The sequence below is a fragment of the Pan paniscus genome, chromosome 19 (assembly GCF_029289425.2).
Source record: "Pan paniscus chromosome 19, NHGRI_mPanPan1-v2.0_pri, whole genome shotgun sequence".
Taxonomy (NCBI): Eukaryota; Metazoa; Chordata; class Mammalia; order Primates; family Hominidae; genus Pan; species Pan paniscus.
Genome location: NC_073268.2, coordinates 98,550,168 through 98,566,312, shown reverse-complemented (window position 1 = coordinate 98,566,312; position 16,145 = coordinate 98,550,168). Strand labels below are relative to the sequence as shown.

The window sequence follows — 16,145 nt, the reverse complement described above, 5'->3', positions numbered from 1 at the left end:
CTGGGGGCAGAGGGCCGCGCGTTTGGAGAGAGGCACGGACGGTCGCGCGTTTGGAGGGAGAGGCGGGGCCAGAATGTATCACAAAGTACAAACGCGCTGTATTTCCAAACCCCGCCGCGCGCAGGCGGCCGCAGCGTTCACGGTGACATCGCAAAAGGCGAGGGGGAGACGCGCCCGCGGGACCCCTTCCCGGTGTGCTCCCACGTGGCGTCGACCGGGAAGAAGGGGCCGGTAGGGAGCCCTTCCCAGGCGCCTCCCACGGGGTTCCCCCGCAGCCGCGACACCACCAACAGTCGCCGCAACCGCCGCGTGGAACAGACGACCCGGGTCTCAAAGAGGCGGCGCGGGCGGGACGCAGCCCCTGGTCCATCTCGGGCGCCGCCCGATGCACTCCTACTGCGCCCGGGTCCTCCCGGCCTGTCTCACTTTGGGGGGCTCAGGGTCCTCACGGGGGACGCCTGCACGTAAGCCAGGACGGCGTTCTGCAGGAAGCTCGCCCTCTGGGCCTCCTCGTCCCGGATGCGGGCGATCTCCGCCTCCCGGAGCCGCAGCTTCTCCCGGAGAGACGCGTTCTCGCTCTCCCTGTCCAGCAGCGCCTCTCGGTGGCCGCTCGCCATCACTGCAGGGCAAGGAGCGCAGTGAGCGGACGCAGCCCCAGCGCCCCGTGGCACGGCCTCAGCACGGGAGACCTGGCCAGCCCCGCTCTCTGGCTGGCCTCACGTCCCACCAGTGGGCGGCGGGAGGACAAGGGTCTGGCTCACCTTTCAGCTGGCGTTCCAGGGCCGCCGCCTTCTCCCTCAGCGCCTCCTGAGCCGCCAGCTCCGCCTGCAGCCGGCCGTTCTGCTCCTGCAGCTCCACGCGCACCCTGCTCACCTCGGCCACCCTTTCCTGGTCCTTGAGGCTCAGCTCCTGCCAGGCACGAAGGCTGGGGAGTGAGGCGAGGGTTGGGGGCTAGCACGCCCGGGGACCCCCACCGGAGCCCCGGCTACCTGCTGCAGCTCTTCCAGGCGCCGCCGCAGGCCCTCAACTTGCAGGCCCAGCTGGCTGACCCGGGTCTGGGCCTCGGCCACCACCTGCTTCTGCTGTAGGCAAGCGCCCTGCGCCTCGTCCCGTGCCTGCGCCAGCAGTCTCAGCTTGTCCTCCAGGTGAGCCAGGCGCTGTTGCTGTGAGCACAGGGGCCGCCATGAAGCATGAGGGGCTCAGCCTGAGCTCACCTGAGGGAATGTCTGCACGGGCACGACCCCACCTCTCTGCAGGACTGGCTGCTCTATTTACTATGACTCTGAACCCGCTCCCCTGGCAGCCACCTCCTCCAGATGCCCTCTGGGCTCTCCTCCTCCCTCTTCGGTCACACCACCCCTCCCATCCATCCATGCGTGTAGTCACAGGCCGCAGAGATGGGCCAAACCTCTCCACCGTCTCAGGCCCTGATCCAAGGCTGAAGCGGACCCAACAGTGTCCAGGGTGTGCTCACCTGACCTCAACACCACACTCCCGCCTCCCCACTCAGACCGAAGCTCTGGAGTCTGCATGCGGGCCGCAATGCCGGGCAGCCTGGCTCCCCTGGAGGGTGGCGGACATGTGTGGCTCACCTCCTCCAGGCGGGCCTGGCTCTTGGCCTTGATCAGCTCCTCCTCAGCCTGTCCACGCTCGCTGAGTGCCGCTGCTTTCACTCGGCTCAGCTCCTGCACAGACGGCCACCTGCCAGCCCGTTCTCCTGTCCCTGGCCCAGGGCCCTTCTCTCTCTGGCCCATCCAGCCAACCCCAGCCACGGGGGCTCCTCTCTGCCAGCCTCCTGAGGGCCACGCAGCTGCTCTGCCACCTAGCTCACTGGGCAAGGTTCCTAAGGCCAAGGAAGCCCGAATGCTACCTAAGTCCCTCTAGCTTCTTGGGCACACCGGTGGGTGGGTCCCCAAGGTGGGGCCTATGAGCCTCTGGGAACAGGAAGAGGTCTCTGGTCCTGAGGCGGCGAACACCAGGGGCCCCTGCCTTGTTCAGCCCAGGGCTAAGGCAGAGCTTGGCCCTGCCTGGCGGGCACTCACCTCCTCCAGGGACAGCCGCGCCGCCTCCAGCCTCTGCACCCGCTCCTGCATGGCCTTCTCACTCTCCTCCAGGTGACGGGTCATATGCTCCACCTGCTCAGGGGCAGGGATTGTGGGGCCAGAGTGGAGAGCGGGGCCTCCCTATCTTCCCCTCACGGACTCCCCACCCTGGAAGGCAGGTGTCTCTTGAGAACCTTGTTCATTCTGAGAAAGCACTGCCTCAGATGGCCTAGCAGGAAACTACCGCAGCATGCACACCCTGAACGAGTGGGCCTTGGTGTCTCTTCAACGGCAGCCTGTACTATGGCTCAGACATCACCGGGGTCCCCCCGCCGCCCCCAATAGGAGGTTCTGGGTCTGACATCCGATCAGGCTGGCAAAATACGGCCACCCAGTGACCCAAGGTTGGCAAGGGAAGCTCCCACCAGGTGTGTGCTTTGGGGACACCTGTGTGACATCAAGACCAGAGACTGAGGCGCGTTAGAGGCCAACAAAGAGGGTACCTCCTTGATGCGCAGGCTTTCTGAGTCCTCCAGGCTCTGTCTGCATCTTCTCTTCTCCATGTCCAGGCGCTCTGGAAGCCCAGGGCGGGCAGAGCATGCGTGAGCATCCCCTGGGGGGCCCCGTCCCCCCGTGCCCATCCCCAGGCCCCTCCACAGCAGGCCTGCCCGTGCCCACCCTCGGCCTGGATGGCCCGCATCTTCAGCTCAGCTGACATGCTGGTCATCTCCTGCCTGGTCTGGAACAGCTGCTCCTGCTGACACCTGAACTTCCGCTCCAACTCGTCTACCTGAAAGCCGGCACCAGGGAGGGAAGCTGTAGCCCAGCCCTGCCGCGCCCACCCTGGGCTCCCTGGCTCCATCCATCACAGCTACCTGGTTTTGCAGAAGCAGGTTCTTTTCATTGGCAGCAGACAAGTCTCTGAGGAGTTTAGACTCCCGCTCTGCAGCTTCCTGGGAGGGGAACGGGGTATGGGTAGTGAGGGTCACAAAGCCGCCACACACCCCTTGGCCCACCCTTCTCAAGCCCTGCCCACCCACCTGCTGCTCCAGCTTGAGCTCCTTGGCCTGCCTCTGTGACAGGCTCAGCTGCTCCTGCTCCGCTGTGGCCAGGAGCCCCCCCAGGTCCTGGGCCTTCTGCTCCGACAGAGCCAGGGCGGCCTCTGTCATCTGCAGCCTGCAGAAAGGAAGGGCAGCACCCCCGCCCCGGTTGGAGTTTCACTTACCTTACAAAGGCCTCGCTTCTTTCACTGTTGCTGGGCACCTAGTCAACCCCAGCCAGCACCCGCCTCCTCCAGGAAGGCTTCTGGGTTACTGCCCCAGCCTCACCATTTCCCACCTCTGCTTTGCAAACAGGACTTGCACACAGGTTCACACCACCTTCCTCTGCCCTGTGGGCACGTCTCTGAAGTATCCTGAGGCCACCCCCCACTTACTTGGCCTTGAGAGCGTTGATGATGGAGTGCCTCTCATTCAGGGCTTCCTGAAGCTGCCCTACACGGGCTGCCGACGCCCTGTGGGCAGAGAGGAGGGTGCAGAGAGTAACCCAAACCCCAGAGCGCTCCCATACCCCTCTGGCCTCGGTAGCTGCTGCTGTTCCTTAAGCATCTACGGTCGCCTGGGCACTGAGCCTCCAGCCACCTCCTCGTGGCCTCACTCGTGGGCTCAGGTTGGTCCCATCTGAGTCTGAGCCAGGACCTGATCCCTGAAGCCTCACCCTGCCCCTGCCCTGGGCCCGCTCACCTGCTGCTCTTGGCCATCTCTTCTCGCTGCTTATCAATAGTCTCCATCAAGTCCAGGAACTGGGGACAGAGACAGCCGCAGCCCTGTCAGGGCACCTGCAGCCTGTCCACCTGACCTTCTCAGGGGGAAGGAGAGCCAGCGCCCACCAATGCGGCAAGGCAGCGGAGGGTTCCACCCACGGTGCCCTGTCTCCTTCACAGGAAGGGTGGCCCCTGCAGAGCGAGGCCTCAGGGCTCAGACGCCAGCTCCCCAAGGAAGTCCACCTGCAGGAGATCAGACCAGGAGGCCGCCCCTCCTTCCTGGTACCAGCCACTCAGAGAGGCTCCAGGGCCCCGAGGAAGGGAAGGTGGGCAGACCGCGGGGCTGAGGGAGGAAGGACGTGGCCAGGCCCTCCAGCCATAAGCAGCTCCAAGGTCAGTGAAGGCGCCATCCTCACCTGCTTGGACTTCTCCTCCCGGAGGTGCTGGACCTCCTTGCTGAGGACCTGAGTGCGGGCTTGGTTCTCCTGGAAAGTGGTGAGTCGGTCCTGGCTGTGGCCCATGGCTTGCTCTGCAGAAGGAGCTGTGTCAGCTGGGCACAGGGGCTCATGCCTGGAATCCCAGCACTTTGGGAGGTCGAGGTGGGTGGATCACCTGAGGTCAGGGGTTCGAGACCAGCCTGGCCAACATGGTGAAACCCCATCTGTACTAAAAATACAAAAAAGTAGCTGGGCATGGTAGCGCACACCTGTAATCCCAGGTACTCGGGAGGCTGAGGCAGGAAAATCGCTTGAACCCGGGAGGTGGAGGTTGCAGTGAGCCGAGATTGCGCCACTGCACTCCAGCCTGGGTGACTGAGTGAAACTCAGTCTCACACACACACACACACACACACACACACAAAGGAGCTGTGTCACCCCGGGGCCGCTTAGCCTCAGGAGTAGCTGGTGGCCACCAGCCCTGCACCCAGCGGCTGGCTGCTTGGGAATCTATGCCATGTGGGGCGGCATCTCACCCGGCAAGTCAGGGGTGCCCCCTCAGTGCATGGGGGGTGGAAGTGCTTCGTGGGGTTCGGGCTGTGAGCAGGAGCCGCCTGGTGTTGGGGAGCGCGTGCACATGTGGGGCAGAGGTGGTGGGAGCTGCTCCACCGCAAAAGGCAAGGGCCATCCTGGGGCATCTGGCCACCATCCCAAAGGTCAAGGGGCACTGCACAATGCTGAGGCAAATGCTGTGCCCAGCTCATGTTCTGGAAAGATCTGGGTAGCATGTGGCGAGGGGGCAGAGGTCAGGAGGGATGACAACAACCAGGGCAGTGCCGAGGCGAAGCCAGGGACGGCGCAGCTGGAGTCAGAGGCCAGGCAGAACCAGCAGGAGGGGTGAGCCCTCAGCACAGGGGCTGGAAGAGGCTGCCGCTGTGCGCGGATTAGGGAGTACGGGGGGCCTGGCAAAGTCCCCAGCTGGGTCTGGGGCACTGGGGCCTAAGGCTGAGACATCAGCTGCAAGGATTCGGGGTTGTTGGTGGGAGGGAATGTGTGGAGGCCAGCACAAGCCAGGGGGCCCCACCTCACCTGACTCACATGCAGGGCCACAAACTCAGGGTGACCAGGGAGCCTTCCTGGCCAAGGCCAAGGCCTGGCCACCCGAAGCATCAGCAAAGCCACCAAGGCCAGGGCTGTGAGCCACACGGCCTCAGCTTCCCCAGCTGTGAAACGGGCACCCCTCCACTGCACAGGTCCTGAGAACTCAGCAAGTACACAGGGCGCCTCGGACAGTGCCCATGTGTGGTGAACGCCATTCAAGTGCCAAACAGGTGCCCCACGACCCCTCCGCTCCTTCCTGCTTCCCCTGGGCTCTCAGGCTGCTCTCCTCATCAGTTCCCATCCTGAGCCCGGCACCCCACCCTCGGTGGAGAGGCCTCTGTCAAAGGCTCACGCGTCGCTCCACACAGCCCTGCACCGTACCCACGGCTCTGAGGACATCTCCAGGGATGTTGTTCCCAGCCAGGTCCAGTCTCCACAGGGTTCTATTGCTGGGGAGACAGTTCATGAGGGCCCGGCCCCCCAGGAGGCCAACGTTATTCCAGCGCAGGTCTGGAAGGAAACCTTGTAGTCACCAGACAGAATGCACCTGGCAGAGGGGGAGCTGGCCTGGCTGGGGTGCTTCCCTAGGAGGCACTGCCTTGCGGTCATCAACAGAGCAGGAGCACAGGCCAGTCCCCTAGTCCCTCACTTCCCAGAGCAGAGGCAGCCTCAGAGGGATGAGGGAGCCTGAGGGCGCCTGGGAGGCCTCACCCAGCTGCTGGAGGGTGGTGTTGCCCTTCAGGGCTAGGGCCAGTTCCTCCGCGCCCTTGTGACTGATCTGGTTGTTGCGGAGGTCCAGCCGCTGCAGGGCGCCGTTGGCCGCCAGGCCCCCGCAGAAGGTGGCGAAGGCATCATCCCACGTGCCCAGGCTGTTCCACTCCAGCGTGAGGCTGCAGGAGGGGCAGAAGCCAGTGTTCACCTAGGGGACTGCCTAGCCCGTGGGGTCCAGGGCTTGGGGACGGGTGTGGGCTTGGGGTCTGATGGGCCGGAGCCTCTGCCTACCCCTGCCAACGTATGTGAAACATGGGCACCTGGCAATGGGGAACTCTTGGGCTGCAGAAGCATGTGCTCTGGGGCCAATCCTCAACCACACAGAGACAGGGCCTGGGGTCGGGACCACCACCCACCTCTGAATGGACTTGTTCTGTTGGAGGAGTTTTCCCAGAGCCTCGGCCCCTGCGGCCCGAAGGTTGTTGCCCTAGGAGAGAAACAGGCCGGTAGTCACTCTGGTGCCCTGACTGGCTCTGAATTCCCGCCCATGCCCCAAGGGCCTTGGTCAGCCAGGGGACAAGCCTGGGGTGCACCCTGCAGCCTTCCTCAGCTCCTGGGCTCCCTGTCTTCAGGGGGCTTCCAAGGGCCGGCTTGTTTGCCAATGTGAACTCTTGCTCTGGAGATGGTCACACACAGGAGGCCATCAGAGAACGGCCTGGGGACTCACAGACAGCTTCCAGCCACCTGCCCAGACCCCAGGCCCCCGAGACCTGGCATCTTCCACCTCTCCTCTTGCCCTTGGGTGGCACACTCGGACACTCAAGAGTGCAGGTATCTCACCTTTAAGTCCAGAAAGCGCAGCACGGTGTTGGCACACAGGCCTCGGAGCAGCAGTGTGGCCCCTGTGTAAGGGGGGCCGGCGGTCACTCTCTGCCCCTGCTGACCCCAAGGCCCTCCCCGTGGGCCCCTTTTCAGGGCAGCTCCCTAGACCCAGGAAGGGAAAACTGTCCCGGTGGTCTGGGTTGGCACTGGCCAAGAGTCTCGTTGTGAAGTCATGTTTGAAACACCTGCAGCCCCTGCCAGGCACCAAGCCGGCTCAGCAGGCGGGGAACCAGGTAAGACCGCGAATGTTAAGGCCTCTCCTCCGTCATACAGAGGAACTGCCCTCTACTCCCAGGTGCAGGAAGGGGCGCCCCTGCTCGCTTTAACTACGGCACAGAAATTGGAGAGCCTGGAGAGGAAGCGACCTCGGGCTGCCGAGGCAATGGTGTGGGCAGCTAAGGAGCAGAGGGATCCACCCCGCCGCGCCTGCCCACCTTCCTCGCTGAGCATGCAGTCACTCAGGACCAGCTCCGTGCACAGCGTCTCCCTCGGCAGCAGCTTGCCCAGGGCCCTGCAGGTCTCCACCGTCAGGCTTTGCGTGGCCAGGTCCAGCCGGCCCCTGGGAAGCTGGTGCAGCTGCTGCAGGACAGCCTCCTGGGGCTCGGCCCCACTCTCCCTGCACAGGCGGCTGTAGGAGCGCCGGAACTCCTCCATGACCCGCGGGGCCGGCAGGGCCTCCTCCGCATGCTCCCGCAGCTGCTGAAAGGGAGCCGCGCGGTGCGGAGCAGTCCCAGCGCCGGGTACAGGAGACGCGGCCTCCGCCGACCCGGGCGAAGAGCAATCCGAGTGGGCTCCGCGGGCGGGAGGTCCTGGGAGCGCGGGGCTGGGCGGTAGTCAAGGTCCGCTTTGGGCTGGGGCCCCGCAGTGCTTGGGGACCACCCGTGCAGGAAGCAGGCAGGTGCGTCGCGCGCCCCCACCCAACCCTGCCCCGCCTGCAGCCCCGACCCCCGCCCTCGCGACAGCCGCGTCGGGGCCTCAGTATCCAGGAAGAACAAGGCGCGCCGGGAGAGGCCGCTGGAACTACAACTCCTAGCAGGCTCTGCGCAGGCAGCGCTTGGTGCGGGCCAATGAGAACAAAGGAACTGGCGCGCCTTTCGGGCCGCAAGCTGAGAGGGGGCAGCGCGCTGCAGGTTCATTGGCTAGGGGAATGAGGGTGGGGCCCCGGGAGGGCATGCTCCGGGCTCATTGGCTGAGGGTCGTGAGGGTGGTGCCCCGGGAGGGCGCGTTCCAGGTTCATTGGCTGAGGGACGTGAGGGAGGGGCTGCTGGAGGGCGCGCTCCGGGCTCATTGGCTGAGACGTGGGGGCGGGGCTCCGGGAGCAGGCGCTTCGGACTCATTGGCTAGGGGCGCGGGGGCGGGGCTCCGGGGGCGCGCTCCGGTCTCATTGGCTGGAGGCGCGGGGCGGGGTTCCGGTGGGCGCGCGTTGAGGCTGCGGTCATGGAGGGAGCCGGAGCTGGATCCGGCTTCCGGAAGGTGAGGGCCGGCGGGCAGGGGCTAGGCAGGCGCGGACGCTCCGTCCCGACCTCACGCGTGACACCGTGAGGGCCAGACGCCAGCCCCCGCGCCGCCCCCTGTGCCTTTGAGGTTGGGCCCGTTCTCGGACTCCATCTCCGGCCGGGCCGCGCGCCCCGCGCCCTCCTGGGCTGGTGTCTCGCAGCTGGTAGGAGGCGGCGTGGAGCAGCCGGGGCTGCGGGAAGGTGGAGAGGGTCTGCAGAAACAGGCAGGGGTGGGCGCCGTCACGGCGGAGTCCAAGCCGGCGAAGAGAGAGGAGGAGCTGGGCCGCCGCCCTGCGCCCTGAGCCTGGGGTCTTTTGTTAAGGGGAGATCAGGCCCCAGGACGGGGACAGTGAGATCGTCCAGCCCGAGGAGCCGGCAGGACCTACCCCAGCCGCCAGGCACAGTGGTTTCCCTTTTGTTTGCTCCCCGGTGGGCGCCAGCACTGGGCTAGGAACGCGTGGTTTCTTCGGTGCTCCACGTTACACACACTTGACATGGATTAACCCCACCTGCCAGTGGAGAAACTGAGGCACGGGGGCGTTAAGTGACTCAGCAGGGCTAGGGTCAGACCTAGGCCGTCTGAGCCAGGATCCGCCCAGGCTGGAGGGCGTGCCCTGCTCTTCCCTGTTCCTGGAAGTGGAGCTCTCTGGGGGTACCATGTGCAGAGGACCCCATCGGTGCAGGCAGAGTGGTTTCTGAACCTTTCTACTGCTCTACCTGAAGGTTGGGGCACCGAGCTTCCTCGATGTCAGCAGGGCCTCGTGGGCCTCTGTGGCCTGGGAAGGGAGGGTCTCAGGCCCTTGTGAACCCATCCTGGAGGGAGGACTTCAGCCCTGTAGAAGCAGGGAGAATTCTGTTTCTCATGCATCAGGTCCTTCTTTATCACCCAAGGCAGCAGGCGTGGGGGGCGGGGGGTGTCGGTGTGGGGAACTCTGGTGGTGGAGTTGCTGAAGATTCTTGCCAGAATTCAGAAAGAGAAAGTCACTGAGGCTTGGGCCACCTCACTGGGTGGTTGTGAGAACACCAGGTTAAAGTAGCCGAAAGGCCACTGCCGGAGACGGGGCACTGGGTACACACCCCAGGAGGTCATGTGTTCTATCAAGCCCACCTGCCAACTAGAGACCTAAGGGCTCTGGCCAGAGCTGGAGTTGTGGTCATTGCAGAGAATGAGCGTGAGGATGACGGGGAGTGGGGGGCCTGTAGCCCTGGCGTGGCGCCCACGTCATGGGGCAAAGCTGGCTGTGTCCTAGGCACCCCCCACAACCGCCCCAGTGCTGGGCCTGCCTTCCGAGGCCACTGCCAATGTACGAGGAAGCCCCTTGGATTGTCGAGGCAGCCCTGGCATCCGCCACTCTCTGGCGTGGTCTTCCTTCCAAGGCCTGGGGCAGCAGTGTTGGGGGTCCCGGAGCAGGTGGGGAGATAGTGCCTTCTCTACCTTTTCTGGTGCCTTTCTGGTACTGCTGGCAGTAAGCAGCTGGAAAGACCAGCAGGTGGCACTGGGCTCATGCGGGTGGTGACTGGGACCCTGGCTAGGGAACAGCAAGGGCTCAGGACGAGCCGGGATGCTGGACAAGCCGGGATGCTGGACCCTGCTGCCCGCTGCTGGGGAACATTCTTCACCACCTGCATCTTAGGGCTTCACCCGTCCATGCTCTGCTTGTCACCTGCTGGACTGCTCTGGGTGAGGTGCTGTGACCTCCCTGTGGCTGATGCTGGTGGCCTGGCTGGTAGTTCACCCACCTGCCCTTTTAGTGCCTGTTTCTGGGCTCCTGGGTGCCGACTGCCCCCACCCCCAGTCCTGGACTCTCCGTGCTGGCTCCTTTCCCGGCCGCTGTGGGCCGGTGCCTGGCCTGGGCCGCCTCACTGAGTCTCGTGGCTCCACCAGCCACCCAGGGCTGCCCTCCTGAGTCTCGGCCGCCACCACTGCAGCTGCCACCCGCCACTCCTGTGTTCACACACAACGCATCCCAAACTGATCTCCTGTGTCCTAGCTCCAAAATGCACTTGCCCACGGCCCCCCATCTCCTCAGAGCAGTGCCGTCCTTTTGGGGTCTTGGCGTAGACTCCTCCCTTGTCCCCGTCCTCCGTCCATCAGAAAGGCAGAAAGGCCCTGGCTCTGCAGCCCCCTCCCTTCCCCCGACCCCGGGCATGGCAGCCAGAGTGGTCCTTTCCAACGCCAGTGCTGCTTTCCACAAAAACCTAGAGAGGACTCCCAGTTTCCTGCCATGGAGACACAGAGAGCTCATCAGGCCCTGGGCCCTCAGCGTCTGGCCCACCCCTCACTCCAGCCTTCAGACCACGCTGGCGCAGCCCTGCTCTGCGCTCCCAGGACACCAGCACCTCCTGCAGGCTCATGAGCACCAGGGCAAGACCGGCGGAGCTGACCCAGCACCCAGAACAGAGTTGGCACAAGGAAGGCCCTACTGGTGGCACTCCCTCAGGCCAGCCCACCTGCAGAGCAGCCACCTCCAGCCTCCAGACCGAACCCAGGCTCTGCCTTCCCTGCCTCCCCACAAGGAGAGCAGAGCCATGGCCCTCTGCCGGGGATGGGAGTGCAAGATTAGGCCGGACTCGACGAGGCCTTTCTCCACTCTCCCTGGAGCCCCAGCAGCGGGGCCTGCTCCCGTGTCTGCGACCACTCACGCTGTAGGGAGGCTCCCAGCACAGACCCTGCGCAGGGCCCTGGCGCCCCCTAGTGGAGCTGCCCACACATCTGCTTCAGCTTCTGCCACCCAAAGCACTAGGCTGGCCCTTGTCCCCTGCCCTGGGAGAAGCCCAAGCACAGAGGGCGTCTCCAGCCAGAAGTCACAGCCACTGTCACCAGAATGGTCACCACCCTGGGGGGTGCGGGGGGGAGGGCGGGGCCTGGTGCTGACACCCCCCTCCCCTCTAGGAGCTGGTGAGCAGGCTGCTGCACCTGCACTTCAAGGATGACAAGACCAAAGGTGCAGGTGGGGGTGCGGGCGGGAGGTGGGTCCCCGTATCTGTCCTCAGGGACCCTTTCCTGCAACTCTGCAGGGCCAAGGCCTCGGGAGGGTGGGGTTATGTCTGGAGCACCCAGCCAGAGCGGTGGGTGAGGGTCCTGCATAACCTTCCCCTGCCTTGCAGTGAGCGGGGACGCGCTGCAGCTCGTGGTGGAGTTGCTGAAGGTCTTCGTTGTGGGTGAGCCCAGGGCCCACGCTCCCTCCGGGCACAGCATCCGGAATTTTGCGTTTTTCCAGCGGGAAAACCAAGACGTGTTTTCCCGTTTCCCACAAGGGCCTAAACTTGGGTCTCCTGAGCCTGTTTGTCAGGTGCTGTGGCCTGGTTCTGGGGGCTGCCCGTGGGTGTTTGGGGGGGGGGCACCGGCCCAGGCTGAGGCCCTCACTGGGCTCGGGTTTAAGATCCCCCCAGCATCCCCCACCTCTCGTGTTTCTCACCGCAGAAGCAGCAGTCCGCGGCGTGCGGCAGGCCCAGGCAGAAGACGCGCTCCGTGTGGACGTGGACCAGCTGGAGAAGGTGCTTCCGCAGCTGGTGCGTGAGCGTGGGTCGGGGCGCAAGTGGGGGTGCCCGGCTGGCTGGCCCTAAGTGCTTCTCTCCCCCACAGCTCCTGGACTTCTAGGGATCTCAGCCGTGGCTGAGGCCACCCCCAGAGGAGCCCCTGGTCCACAGAAGCAGGCTTTGTGTTTCCAGCGGCCTCTGATAACAGGCAGGGAAGGACCTGAAGGATTTGGAGTTGATTCAAACAAGATCTCTGGGAGTCTCCAGCCTGTGCAGAAGGGGCAGGACTGCAGTGCACTGCGGGCCTTGGAGTGTCCAGTGGGGACACTGGTGTGGGAAGGGGCAGCACCTGGGGAGTCCCTGCCTCTCCTCCCTGGGACAATAGTGTGCATGCCACCCGGGGTCCTACAGGCAGGTGCTGGGAAAGACCTGGCCAGCAGGTAGCCTGTGTGTTTGACAAACAGCAGCTGGCTGCGCTGCCTCCTGCCCACATTCCTGCCACCCGACATCAAAGCTGGCGTGTGACCTTTCCAGCCATGCGATATTCCCCTTGGAAGATGCTTCCCCAGGCTATAAATTTGTTCTCACAAAGCAACATCAATAAATCAAAACTGTCTCTCCCAGCTTGGCCTTCTTGCCATTAATCACCAAAGTCAAACTGCTTCAAAGCTGCACTCCCCGTGTGTGCCCTTCCACTCCTGGTAAGAAAGCAAAGCGCCAGGAGGACGCACTAACAAACAGCATGTGTGCGGCCCCACCCCCAGGCGCTGTGGAGCCCGGACCGCGTACATGTGGCCACCCGCCTGGGAAATGTTATTCCTACCCCAGGGGTCGGGGCAGCCACGGGGGCTGCCACCAGTGGGCAGTGGCTTCCACGAATGTTCCTGTGGTCACAGGCAGGACCAGGATGCACAGGGTGAGAGGGACCCTGGCCCAAGGGCCTGCTGAAATGATGAAAGGGCCTCCTCTTTTCCCAAGCAGTGCCAGAGAGGTGCAGGTCAGCCCCCTCGGGCCACGCCCCCTGCCCACCCTTGGAGACGCAGGGCAGTGGGACCTGTCTGGATGCCCCGCCCAGGTCTGGCTGCCCTCTGACTCTCAGGGGCCTCTGGCATAAGCCCCACTTGTGCCAACGCTTGGGAAGCGGGCAGGGCCTTGGACCACTTCCCCTCCAGCCCACCTCACATTCTCTCTCGTCAGAGCCCAGGACTGGAAGCACCCCAGGGGCTCTCAGCTGAGCGCCATCCTGGAGCCCCGCGCAGGGAGGGGAAAGGGTAGGAGTCAGGCCCCAGGGTGGGAGGCACAAAAGCTGCCCCGTGGGAACCATCGGAGGCGACCCAGCCTCTCTCCTGCCCTGGTGCCCGAAGACAACTTTGAGGAAAGCCTCTTCATCCTCGATGTAGCCCCAGTGGCCCCGGGCAGGCAGGGCTGCTGGGATCCACCCCTTCCCCGCCCACCTCAGTAGGTCAGTTTGAAAGCCCTGGGAGCCTGTGGAAGTCATCAGACTTGCTGGGGAGGCTGGCTGCAGGGTGGACCAGGGCCAGAACCCAGCACTATAGCCCGCTCGGGGGCAGCAGGAGGCCTGAGGCCAGGCCTTGCCCTACGGATGTGGGGTGACCTACTAGCTCCTCCCCCAGCTCCTGGCCCGGGGCTTGGCTCCTGGGTTGCAGGTAATTTCCCCCAAAAGACTTTCCTCAAGCACTTCTGTTCTCCTTGGAGGAAGTGTAAATAACTGTTAGGTTAAAAACGAAGAGGAGACCCACACGGGTTCAGGATGCACACCACGGTCCACCAGGCTCCTCAGGGGCCCACACCATGGTCCACCAGGCTCTCAGGCCTGGACACTGCGGTCCAGCTGAGCCAGGGCAGAGGACGGGGGCCCTTTTCTGGAGGAAGCACGACAGGAAGGCGTTGAGGGATGCACAAGTCTTTATTCCTGCTGGCAGAGGAGGTGGTCCTGTGGCTGGCGGAGTGGGCACCTCAGGCTGGCAGCTCTCACCTCTTGCTGGCTGTAGTGCAGACACACCAGGGTGACCACACACCCCGGGCTCTCACCACCCGGCCACCCGCCCACCAGCCCGGCTGAAGCACTCGGCCCTGCCGGCCACAGCACCTAGCCCCCCGGCCCACTGACCCTGCCACGGCACCCGGACCCCCGCCCTCCACCCGGCCACAGCACCCCACCTTCCACCCAGCCGCAGTACCCGGCAGCTTCAGCCACTTGGGCACCTTGCCCAGGCTCCTCTTCACGGGCTGGGCCGTCCCTGGGATGGGCTCAGGGGGGACCAGCGCCCCCTCCTCAGCAGCTGGCTCAGACTTAGGTGCAGGGTCAGGGGCTGGCAATGGGGAAGGGGACCCGGCGGCCCTGGACATGTACCTGTGGGGAGGCGAAGACAGAGTGGTGAGTGCCGCCACGGGAGGTGCCCCCAGATCCACCGGCACTTACCTGGCCACCAGCACGTCGGCCGCAGATGGGGAGATGGCATGCTCCAGCAGGCCAGGCTCCAGGTAGACACCTGCAGGGAGGCCCAAGCTCACCCTGAGCCTCTGAGGAGGGGCCCACTCACCATCTACCCAGCATCTGCCCACCAGCACTCAGCTCTGGGAGGGGGTGGCCAGCAGGTGGCTGTCCCAGTCCTCTCTCGGGGAGGTGGTTACTGGGGGCCGCAGATCTCCCTCTCAGACCCAAAGGAGGCCCCAGACCGAACGCCCTCCCGGGCAGCTGGCTCTGAGGTCCAGGGACAGGCTGGCTGGACTCCGACACTGGCCCCAACCACTGACACTCACCTGCCGGCTCCTCGGCTCCGAAGTGCACCAGAGCGGCCGGGAAGAGGTTCGCCTGCAGGGAGGGCGGGGGGCTCAGGGGCCGGGTGTGGGCAGAGCACCCCCCTGCTGTGAAGGCAGCCACACCCCCAGGGCCAGGCCCCAGCTCCACCCTCAGGCAGGCTCTGCCTGCCCGGCCCCCATGAGCCCATCGCCCAGCTTCCTGCCTGACACCAGCCCTACCCCTGTAAGCAAGGCCAGGGCGTCCTGGGACCAGCGCCCTCCATGGGACCACCCCAAGCCCCAAGCCAGCTGAAGGCTGGGGCCTCGAGGGTCCTCAAGCCATGCAGCATCACAGTCCTCCCTCCTCTGGCCTCTGCACCCGAGGAAGGTGGGGCCAGGCGTGGCGGGTCCTGGCGGATGCGCCGGAACCACCGTGGAGGGGTGCAGCTGCCAGGCTGGGGTATCTCCCTCCCAGCTCCAGATTCCCCCTCCCGGCTCCAGGCTGCTCAGGGCCACAGGCTGGGGGTGGGGGTGGGGCTGGGGGATGTTAAAAGATTAATAAGAGGAAGCTTCAAAGGCCAGGCCCAGGAACGCCGAAACCTCAGCCTCCAGCCGGGGGCCCAGGGACACAAACAAGGGCCGTGAATGCTTTGAAAACCCAATTGTGCCGCCTGGGATCAAAGCCTTGTGAGCAGAGAAGGGCCTGTGGGGTGGGCAGGGGCTGCCCGAGTGGCCCTGGAGAGGCGCCGGAAGCTGGGGAGCCAGGAAGGGGGCACGGGGAGGACAGCGCCAGGAGCCGCCGTGGCTCAGCCTCTCCCAGATGGAGAGCATGCTCCGCCACCAGCGGGCCTCCAAGATTCACACCCAGGCTGCGGCTGCTCACAGAAGCCCAGGGGACACTGCCCAGAGGCTGCTGTAGGCACAGGAGGCCTGGCCAGCCCCATCTGCATCCCACCTGCTGCCGGGCGAGAGGGCTCCCTCAGAGGCCACCGATGCAGAGAGGCACCTGGTTCTCATCATAGCCCCCACAGGCCAGGACCCTCAACCAGCACTGCCCCACGGGACGCGCAGAAAGGGGCGGGCAGGACTCGGGAACACCAGGAGAGGGAAGTAGGCTTGGCAGCCGGGCCTGGGGCACCTGGGCTCTCTGTCTGCGCCTCTGTGCAGGGAGCACTGAGCCAGGCAGCCTACCCGGCCTGTCCCCACGTGCTTGTGCCCAGCCTTGACACGGGAGGGATCGCCACTGCTCGGACGAGGGGATGGTGGAGAGGAGGGTCGGCAGACTGGGTGGCATGAAGGCTGACCAGTGCTTGGAGAGGCTCGGCCTCTGGATGGACCCCAAAAAAGAAGCCTCCCAGAGTCCACGTCGCCTCCATCTCCTACCACTGGCAAGGGTGTTCTCTGCTCTGGTCCCAGGCACCATTTCAGCGAGGGACCCAGGGTGAATGGAGCTACCCGGTCACCAAGCTGG

The 16,145-nt window shown here is 64.9% G+C and overlaps 3 protein-coding genes across 22 annotated transcripts in view; 1 reads left to right on the top strand and 2 right to left on the bottom strand.

Moving 5' to 3' along the window:
• Positions 1 to 76: 76 nt before the first annotated feature.
• LRRC45 (leucine rich repeat containing 45) lies at positions 77 to 7,954 on the bottom strand. 2 transcript variants are annotated; one of them, XM_003831095.5, is made up of 17 exons: positions 7,370 to 7,954; positions 6,894 to 6,955; positions 6,470 to 6,540; positions 6,054 to 6,232; positions 5,724 to 5,852; positions 4,221 to 4,333; positions 3,785 to 3,843; positions 3,478 to 3,555; positions 3,083 to 3,218; positions 2,918 to 2,995; positions 2,721 to 2,832; positions 2,546 to 2,616; positions 2,043 to 2,135; positions 1,593 to 1,685; positions 990 to 1,163; positions 762 to 909; positions 77 to 619 (listed from the first exon to the last, which is right to left on the bottom strand). In XM_003831095.5, the coding sequence occupies exons 1-17, from the start codon at positions 7,587 to 7,589 to the stop codon at positions 423 to 425; spliced, it is 2,013 nt and encodes a 670-aa protein (XP_003831143.2). In that variant the 5' UTR covers positions 7,590 to 7,954; the 3' UTR covers positions 77 to 422. The 2 variants fall into 2 exon arrangements, with proteins under 2 accessions (XP_003831143.2, XP_034799058.1); XM_034943167.2 differs by lacking the exon at positions 5,724 to 5,852.
• A 335-nt stretch (positions 7,955 to 8,289) lies between these two features.
• Positions 8,290 to 12,534, top strand: CENPX (centromere protein X). 9 transcript variants are annotated; one of them, XM_034943169.3, is made up of 5 exons: positions 8,290 to 8,408; positions 11,325 to 11,382; positions 11,540 to 11,593; positions 11,856 to 11,929; positions 12,018 to 12,534. In XM_034943169.3, the coding sequence occupies exons 1-5, from the start codon at positions 8,373 to 8,375 to the stop codon at positions 12,030 to 12,032; spliced, it is 237 nt and encodes a 78-aa protein (XP_034799060.1). In that variant the 5' UTR covers positions 8,290 to 8,372; the 3' UTR covers positions 12,033 to 12,534. The 9 variants fall into 9 exon arrangements, with proteins under 9 accessions (XP_034799060.1, XP_057156204.1, XP_063454885.1 ...); XM_063598815.1 differs by having other exon boundaries at positions 8,294 to 8,408; positions 11,540 to 11,724; positions 11,856 to 11,944; XM_003831093.6 differs by having other exon boundaries at positions 8,295 to 8,408; positions 11,325 to 11,376; positions 11,540 to 11,724; positions 11,856 to 11,944.
• A 1,087-nt stretch (positions 12,535 to 13,621) lies between these two features.
• Positions 13,622 to 16,145, bottom strand: part of ASPSCR1 (ASPSCR1 tether for SLC2A4, UBX domain containing) — a 41,336-nt gene continuing 38,812 nt past the window's right edge. For 6 of the 11 annotated variants that reach the window (XM_063599497.1, XM_063599500.1, XM_063599501.1 and 3 more), the window contains 4 exons: positions 14,696 to 14,747; positions 14,355 to 14,424; positions 14,093 to 14,285; positions 13,622 to 13,917 (listed from right to left, as the gene is read on the bottom strand). In XM_063599497.1, the coding sequence (XP_063455567.1) occupies positions 13,678 to 13,917; positions 14,093 to 14,285; positions 14,355 to 14,424; positions 14,696 to 14,747 (555 nt within the window). In that variant the 3' untranslated portion in view covers positions 13,622 to 13,677. Of the gene's footprint in view, positions 13,918 to 14,092; positions 14,425 to 14,695; positions 14,748 to 16,145 lie in introns of all 11 variants that reach the window. The other 5 variants (XR_008621579.2, XM_055100908.2, XM_055100909.2 and 2 more) reach the window with 2 other exon arrangements.